General features: G+C 41.2%; 1 protein-coding gene across 1 annotated transcript; it reads left to right on the forward strand.

Moving 5' to 3' along the window:
* The first annotated feature begins 553 nt into the window (after positions 1-553).
* LOC102874538 (40S ribosomal protein S12-like) lies at positions 554-1,011 on the forward strand. Its single transcript, XM_006884475.1, has one exon. It carries the CDS (start codon positions 612-614, stop codon positions 1,008-1,010), a length of 399 nt encoding a protein of 132 aa, XP_006884537.1. The 5' UTR covers positions 554-611; the 3' UTR covers position 1,011.
* Positions 1,012-9,536: the final 8,525 nt, after the last annotated feature.

The following is a 9,536-nucleotide window of genomic DNA, read 5'->3' on the forward strand; positions in this document are numbered from 1 at the left end:
CTCTAGGATGAACTTGTTTGTTTTACCTGCAGTCCATGGTATATTCAATACTCTTCTCCAGCACCACATCTCAAAGGCATCAGTTCTCCTCCTATCATCCCTAGTCATTTTCCAACTTTCTGATACATAGGAAGTAATTGTGAAGACCACGGCCTAGACCAGGCACAACTTAGTCTCCAGACTGATTTCATCGCTCTTCAGTACTCTGGAGAGGTCTCTGACAGCAGACTTGTCCAATGTAATTTGTCTTTTGATTTCTTGACTGATGATAACAAAAATGATTGTGGAGCCAAGCAAACTGAAGCTATTAACAATCCTAGTCTCTTCACCATCTATCATATTTACCATACTAAAAATTCAGGCCTTGAATAGCAACACTGCAGGATTCTATGGGCAAAATACAAAAAGAGAGGCACAACATTAGTACAGTGAATTAAGCACTGGGTTGCTAATCAAAAAGCTGCAGTTCAAATCCACCAGTCATTTCATCGATAATGAGGCAGTCTTTCACACAGCCTCAGAAATGCTCTGGGATCTTTTCCTCTGTCGCCGCCGAGTTGTCCGGAGGCCTGGGTGCGTTCAAGATTCCGCCCCACCCGTAACCCATCGCCATGGCCGAGGAAGGCATTGCTGCTGGAGGTGTAATGGACGTAAATACCGCTTTACAAGAGGTGCTGAAGACCGCCCTCATCCACGATGGCCTAGCACGTGGAATCCGCGAAGCTGCCAAAGCCTTAGACAAGCGCCAAGCCCATCTATGTGTGCTTGCATCCAACTGTAATGAGCCTATGTATGTCAAGTTAGTAGAGGCCCTTTGTGCTGAACACCAAATCAACCTGATAAAGGTTGATGATAATAAGAAACTGGGGGAGTGGGTAGGCCTCTGCAAAATTGACCGAGAAGGAAAGCCCCGCAAAGGAGTCGGCTGCAGTTGTGTAGTTGTTAAGGACTATGGCAAAGAATCACAGGCCAAGGATGTCATTGAAGAGTATTTCAAATGCAAGAAATGAAACCAATAAAGAACTTGGCATATTGCTTTTACTTTTTTGAGGGGAGTGAGGAGCAATAAAATGGAGATTTTATAACAGATCCAAAAAAAAAAAAAAAAAAAAAAAATGCTCTGGGATAGTTTTTACTCTGTCATATAAGGTAGCTATGTGTCAGAATCAATTCCATTTCAGTGGATGAGAATGACAGGAAAGACAGTGGACAATGCAGGAAAAATCAAAAGAAGATGGAAGTAATATGCAGTCATTAACCATAAAGAAATGGTCAACATTCGGTCATTGCAGGAGGCAATATTTGATTACAAATCCATGATATTGAAGGAGGACGTCTTAGCTCAGCACTGAACATATTAGCAAAAAGCAAGGCTCCAGGAATTGAAAGAATATCAGTTGAAAGTTTTCAATAAATGGATATAACAGTATGAACACTCTTTTGCCTATCACAAGAAATTTGGAAGACCCAGTGACTAGAAGAGATTTCATACTGGGGCACATTTCAAAGAAATGTTATACAACAGAACACGGAAATTATTGAACAATATTATTCATATCACATACAAGTAAAATGTTGCCATAAATAATTTTTTAAAAGCTTGTAGTAGTATAATGACACAGAACTGCTAAAAATTAAAATACAAAGGAAATGAAACAAGTGGTATCATAGATATGATGGATGGATGGATGGATGGATGGATGGATGGATGGATGGATCTCCGTTGAAAGCAAAGAACACCAGAAGGATGTTTACTTGTGTCTTATAAACTTTGGAAAGATGTTCAAGTTCAGGGATCATAATGCTTTTTTTGAAAATTGTGGTGTGGAGAGTTTAATATTCACAATGGATTTAGTTTCAAAATGGATTTCCTAGTCATTGAATTTTACATTGTCATGTGGACGACAGATCTGGCCTCATGGAAATTGGCTTTGTGCTATGATCCTGTTGATGGGGACAGTTTCCCTTTGTGAAATTGGTAAAGGTCAGATATGGCTGTCCCCACACAGCCTTTGCTCTTTTTACAATAACCTTAGGAAGAATGATAGTTCAAGAAAATTTCATTGTATTCACATGGAACCAGTATATAAATCAAGATACTCAAGAAGCAATTGTTTGACTAAACCATGGAAATACCTTGTAGCTTAAAGTCAGTAAAACGTGTGTGATTGTGTATCCTTTCACCATATTTACTCAACATGTATGTTGAACAATTAACATAAGAACCTGAACTATATGAATAAGAACAAAGCATTGAAATTGGAGGAAAAATCACTAACAAGCTGGAGTATGAAGATAATACCACCTTGCTCACAGGAAATGAAGATTAGAAATACTTACTGGTGAAGCTTAAAGACTATCATTTACAATACGGATTTTAACTCCACGTAAAGAAGGCAAAAATTCTCACAACTTGATTAAAAAAAACAACCCATCACATAAACTTAGAAAAGATTGACGTCATCAAGATAAACAATGTATATGAACTTTGTAAGTAAACCAGTATAAAATAAAAATTTTATTTTAAAAAAATTATTTTACTTGGATCCACAACCAGATCCAATGCATTGTATCGAGCAAATCTACTACAAAAGACCTCTAGAAGGATTAAAAGCAATAATGTCACTTTGAGATCTAAGGAGATTCAAACTATGGTATTGCCAATTACATCATAAAGATGTGAAAGCTTGATAATGGATAAAACTAAAGAAGAATTAATGCCTTTGAACTGTGGTGTTGGTGAGGAATATTCAATACACCATGCACTGCTAGAAGAATGAACACATCTGTCTTAGAAGTATAATCAGAATGTTCTTTAGAATTGAAGATGGGGAGATTTAGTCTCACACACTTCAGACATGTAAACAGGAGGAACCTGTTTCTGAAGAAGGGCTTTATGTCGGGTAAAGTGAAAATGAGTAAGATTGTCAAAGTGGTGGACGGACACAGTGACTGCAACAACACAAGGAGGAGATTGAGAGGACGGTGCAGAAGCGGGCCGTGTCTGTTCTGTCTGGCACAGATTAGCTGAGAGTCAGAAATCACTCAAACACATCTACTTATCCTAACTAGGTGATCACTAGGGAGCTCTGGTGGCCTAGTGGTAAGAAGCTGCAATGCAATCCCAAAAGCACGCAGTTCGAATTCTCCAGATGCTCCACGGAAGAAGGATGTGCAACCTCCTTCCTTGTGATTTACTGCTTCTGAAAACCCACTGGAAGGTCAGCTACAGGTCAGTTCTTACTCAACGGCAAAACAGCAACTTGGTCATAGGGTTTTAGGGAGAACTGGCAGAAGCAGCAAATCTAAAGATAAACCAGAAGCTGCCAACCCACAACCTATCTAGACATATGGGCAGGATTTGGTCTCATTTGGGGCAGTATGGAGATTAAATAAATGTTCAGAGTCATGAAAGATTTTTTTTTAAGTGTCAAATATTCTTCATGTTGAGAGAAAGTAAAACCTGTGAAGAATAATTTTTCAAAGCTTGAAGAGTGGAAGTTTGAGAGGCCCAGCTTCTCTCAAGAGGGTGATAAATATAGGAAGTAAGTTTCCTTTGAAGGTAACTGAAGGAAAGTTTGAATGAGCCCCATATACACCTATATCTCTTTCAAATGAAAGGGAATAGGAATTTTTTTTAACCAAAAAAAAAGGAAAAGAGAAAAATTAAAAAGCCAACATTTGTTTTTCTCAGCTGACTGATTTTAGGACATGGGCTATCACAGGTAGGCCTGCCTCCAGCCCAGTAATTCCCTCCCCTTCTAACCCATTACAAGGAGCCCCACGGTATTGTCCAGAGAGTGCTGGGCTGCTCGCCAAAAGGCATCTCCAATGATTCAGATTCTCCGGCAAAACTTTAGAAGAAGGCTGAACCATTTCCTCCCACTAAATTTATAGCCTCAGAAACTCTACTGCTGGTCACTCTGCTGAAACCCACTTGATGACAATGGGTTTCATTTGCTTTGGGGGTTGTTTATTTCTAGGCAATTAAGCAACCCTGGTGGTGGGGTGTGCTACTTGCTGGGCTGTTAACCAAAAGGTTGTCTTTTCAGATCCAACAACCCCTATAGGGAAGAAAGCAGAGGTAATCTCCTCTGGTTAAAACAGTCTCAGAAAGCTGATGGAGGCCACTCTGAGTCAGAAGCCATTTGAAGGTAGAACAGTAGGCTTGGGTTTTGGTTTTCAGGTCCATAAACAGTGATCTGGACTAAAGGTCATCATCGGAAGTGTTATTAGAGCTTCCATCTGATTTCATAGCTGTTCATGAACCATTGAGTAAAATTCTTACCTTTCCTGCAGAAGATCAGGGTTCAATTCTTGGCTATTGTATTTTATGCAAAGTCACCCTCTATCTGCCAGGGATGTTTTGAATGTTATTATGATGCTGTATAGCTTTTAATAGAGCAGGACAGGCAAACTCATTCCGTGCAATTAACTGCCTCTGAAAACCTGCCAGAGGGTCAGCTATAGGTTGGTTCCAACTCAATGGTACACAACAACAACAAATTAAGATAGATGAGGAAGAAAGGCCTGGCAATCTCCTTCCAAAAATCACCCAATGGAAACATTATGGATCACAACGATCTGATTCACATCCGATCATTGGGATAGAGTGAGTCACCAACAGGGTCATCACAAGTTGAGGGCAAATCTTAGAAACTACCAACTTTTATTCCAAATTTGCCTCTTCCTCCCCCTGACTTGTGGGACACCGAGCAAAGGAGGGTTAGAGGGGTATTACTGATGTGGAAACAACTGCAAACATCAAACTGGGATGAAAGCAACACCAACAATTAAATTTATGTAATCTGAAAACAGATTCAGGATTTAGAATTCAGAAGTGGACCGTAAAACTGGATAAATCATCCCTTTTTATAAAACAAATTCTAACCAACTGCCACCCAGATCGTAACATATGAGGAGTCCTGCTCTTCACCTGTACGCTCCTTAAAAATGAAGTGCCTCTATGCCTATGAGAACTATGCAAATGCAGCGATGTTTATACATCTGGGTGATACATCAAATATCAGGAGGTGTCTCCAGGCGTAAGTTATATGGCTTCTAAAAGCAATGACTCTTTTATGAGGTTTTAGATTATGGTGATTTTCCGTAAATCCTGCCAGAGTCACACAATAGGCCAAGAGCAATTAACATTAATTAAACAGTCCCCATAAAGAGGTTGCTGTGCTGACACATTGATAACCTCCAAATGCACTTAGACTGCTAACATTCTGGGTGGGGGTAGAGCTTTGCCAGGACATCTTGGCAGAATCCTGCTGTCCCCCACCGTGGGGAGCTGCAGGCCACATGTGCAACCCCTCAGCTTGAAGGCAATCCTGTGGTCCAACTCCTCTCAAACTGGAATTTGTGCACAAGAACCACCTGGGAATCTTGTTAGAGTGTAATTCAGATTCCGTAGGTCTGTGGTGAGGCTGAGGGGCCTGCATTTCTTACCAGGCTGGTCAACCACAAGCTATACTTTGAAAATAACACTGCTGTAAAATCCTAGGTGCATGCTTGAGGTGAGGAGGTTTGGGTTCGTGGCAGACAAAGAAGTTAAAAAAATCTAGAATATTCCTACCATGCAGGCTTTCTTACTCTGTTCTTCCACACCCCAACACTGCAACAGCATGGCAAAAGAGGAGAAATAAACAAGTTGTACATGATCTGGGCAGAGATAGTGGTGGTGAAGTGGGTCCAATTCTTCCCTTCTGTGCTGGATACCCATGCTCAGTGCCAAAGTACTTCACCACCCACCTGTCAGGGCTGCTGTGATGATGAATTTATCTCAACAGAACTTCAAAATGAGTTTGTTTGGTGGACTGATTTCAGCAGAGCTGATGAACCAAGATGACAGACTAGGAAGAAAGGCCTGGCAATCTGCTTCTTAAAAGTAGCCAGTGAAAACCTTGTGAATCACGATGGTTCATGCCCCAATTGATTATGGAGATGATATAGGACCAGACATTATTTTTTCGTGTTGTGCAAGGGGTTTTCATGAGTCAGAGAGCCTACTCAAAGGCAGCTGACAGCTGCAACATTACACAGTGCAAGAGTTGACCTCACAGCCATCTGATTCTGGAAGCCCAGTCTTCTCATTAAAAGAACAGAGATAAACCAACTTCTGAGAAAGACAAGACCAAAAGCACCTCCACCCTCAGGTCCTCTGTAGTTTTTCACTGGCCTCTTAGAGTTGGTCACATGAGGAAACCAAGCTCCATCATTACAAGGGGCAGTCATGGTTTCCCAGTGATGGGAAGGTTAAATGAACCTCTTCAGGGGAGCCAAGAAGCAATGTCCCTATGCAGAGTCTTCCTTTTGGGACAAAGGTCAAACACCAAAAAATAACCTGAGATGCTTTGGCAGGAACTGACTGACTGTGAAGTGATGACAGCCTTGAGGGGCCAGCTCAATAGAAGAGGCTAGGGGAGTTCTGGTGGTTTACTGACAAGGAGTTTTGCTGTCAACTCAAAGGAACATGGTTCTAATCCCCAGTTACTCGGCAGGAAAATTATAGGCAATCTCCTCCCGTGAGATTTACTGCCTATGAAAACCTACTAGAGAGTCGGCAATGAGAAGAGGCCAACAGGAGGAAGGAGCATTAGGCTGGGCCTGAGGCTGGGGCTGGCACAGGGAATTGAGACAAAATCTTTGAATGAGCAGGAGAAAGAAGTCAGGAAACTACCAGGGACCATCTCTGGGAGCGGAACAGATGAGAGGTTGGTAGGAGCCCTATAAAATTGTAGGCCAACTAGTCGTAAAATTATATTACAATATTATAATGATGTGGCCACAGAAACAATGTGTTGCCTGTGGATGGGATCCATTTTAATTCAACGATGAAGTGATGGAAATTAGATGCAGGCCAAGAGTCCTCAGAAAGGGGCCTATGCACTTCTTTTAAAGTAACCTCATAACACTTTACCTGAGCCAAAATAAAGCCAGCTTGAAACTATTTGGAAAGGGAAAGGGCATTTCTAGAAAAATGGGGAGAGGGATCAGGGGTATCCCATATACACAGACACTTCTCAAGATTCCTCAAAGCCTGCAGTTATTTCACCAAGAAATTTGCCCTTGAGTCTAAAGGCGTTCCCTTTTCTGACACCCTTCCTCTGTAGTGTTTGCAATACAACTCTAGCCAAGCTGTCTATTTATAGAGCAAGAGCAACTCTACCACAGGGTATGGTGTTTAATTTAAAGAGACGTCAAAGAGCGAGGAGCAGATGGCAGAGCAGATAGTACCTCTCCCAGCTCATAGACCTCGTGGAACTCAAATACACCCACAGACTCAGTCTCTTTTCTTCAGATCTGGAAATGCGATCAAAGAAAACCCAGAGTTGATACAGCTCTACTAGAGAAAGTATATATTGATAAGGTAGGTGCCTCTTTCTGAATTTCCAGTGGACTATGAATGATTTAATCTCTGGTGGTCTAGTGGCAAGAAGCTGTGCTGCAATCTCAAAGACATGTGGTTCAAGACCACCAGCTGATCTATAGGAGAAGGATGGGTAAGCTCCTGTGCAATTAACTGCCTCTGAAAACCCACCAGCAGTCAGCTATGGGTCAGTTCTGACTCTATGGTACAACAACATAGATAAGCCAATAGTTGCAAGATGTGTCTTGGAGAAAGTGCAGTGAGAGATCTTTGCCTCCTAGCAAAGATAACAAAGCTTTATCTCACATACTTTGGACATACTATTGTTGTTATTGTTGTACACTGTAGAGTTGGAATCACCCATAACTGACCTTCACACAGGTTTTCACAGACAGTTAATATACAGGATAAGATTGCCCATCCTTCTACAGAGCAGCTGGTGGCCTTGGTGCAGCTTCTTGCCACCTTGGAGAAAGATAACATATTTGAAAGGTAAAGGGTCAGGGAAGTAGAGAAAGACCCTCAAACAGATAGGTTGACACAGTGATGGCAGCAATGGGGTTCAAGTGTGTCAGAGATGTTGAAGATGGCACAAGATAAGGTTAACTTTCAGATCTGTTGTTCATAGACTCACTATGAGTCGTACTCAACTCACAGCACCTGACAAAACAATGATGGCTTAATTGCTAGGTTGTATTATTCTTCCATATTATTCAATCTATGTTGTTGTTATGTTAAGTGCCATGAGTAGGTGACTCATAGTGACTCTATGAACAAAAGACCTGAACACTTGTATAACTTACACCCTTTCTCCAGGTTCATAAGGTTTCTGGAGGCAAGCTAGTTCAGAAGTGGATGCCACTCCTGCTTCCAATCTTGTTTTAATCTAGGAGCTCCACCAAACACTGTCCACCATGGGTGACCATTATCGCATTTGACACATCAGTGTCATAGTGTTCAGCTTCTCAGCAACCATGAGTTACCTCTGTAGAGCAAGTGGAGAGACCAGGGCTATATGACCTAGAAAAATGTTTGACACAAAACCATTAAAAAACAGGCCTGAGGGCCACAGATTAAAGTCACCTGCCTTTATCTTGGTAGCATCACTTTCTGTCCACTAGGCCAACTGATCTCTCTCTATGTTGTTGTTGTTAAGTGTTGTCAAGTCATAGGCAACTCATAGCGACCCTATGAAGGAAAGATCTGAACACTTGTATAACTTTCATCCTTTCTCCAAGTTCATAGGGTTTCCGAAGGCAAGCTATATTGGTAGTGGATGCCACTCATGCTTCCAAGCTTGAGAAAATAACTCGAGAAGATAGATTATATGAATAAGAATCTGGCATCAGGAATGGAGTAAGACTCATCAACAGTCTGCATTATATACAGATGACACAACCTCGCTTGCAGAGAGTGAAGAGAACTTGAAGCACTTGCTAAAGATCAGAAACTACAGTTTTCAATATGGATTACAACTCGGCGTCAAGAAAACAACAATTCTCACCACTCAACCAATAAGCAACATCATGATAGATGAAAAAAAAGATTGAAGCTGTCAATTATTTAATTTTATTGATATCTATCAAGAAATCAAAAGATGAGTTTCATTGGAGAATTCTGCTGTCAAGGACCTCCAGACTACTAAAGAGCAGAAATGTCAAGTTAAAACTAATGTGTATCTGCAAGCCACGGCATTTTAAATTATTTCTATGATGCACCTGAAAGTTGGACAATGAATAAGGAAGACTGAAGAAGAATTTATGCCTTCGAATGATGATGCTGAAGAAGAGTATTAAATATCCATATCCCATGAACTGTCAAAAGGATAAACAAATATGTCATGGAGGAAACAAAATCAGAGTGCTCCTTAGAGGTAAGTGTAATCTCACATACTGTAGGCATGTTGTCAAGGAGGACAAGTCCTTACAATAAGCATCATGGGGAAAGTGGAGGGGTAGCAAAAGAGAGAAAGGCCTTCAACAACATGGACAGATGCAGTGACTATAACAATGGGCTTCAGCATGACAGAGCTCATAAGGATGTGAAGAATAGGACAAGGCTCAGATCTGTTGTTCAAAGAGCTGCTGTGAGTTAAGACTCAGCTTGAGGGCACCCAATGACAGCAGCACAAGTGACTTGTGAAATAAGATCAGTTATCAGT

The sequence above is a fragment of the Elephantulus edwardii genome, unplaced genomic scaffold, assembly GCF_000299155.1.
Source record: "Elephantulus edwardii isolate Elephantulus edwardi_28Jun2011 unplaced genomic scaffold, EleEdw1.0 scaffold00034, whole genome shotgun sequence".
In the NCBI taxonomy this organism is placed as follows: Eukaryota; Metazoa; Chordata; class Mammalia; order Macroscelidea; family Macroscelididae; genus Elephantulus; species Elephantulus edwardii.

Coding starts and splice junctions, on each gene's coding strand:
- LOC102874538 (XM_006884475.1), top strand. CDS start 612: ATGGCCGAGGAAGGCATTGCTGCTGGAGGTGTAATGGACGTAAATACC.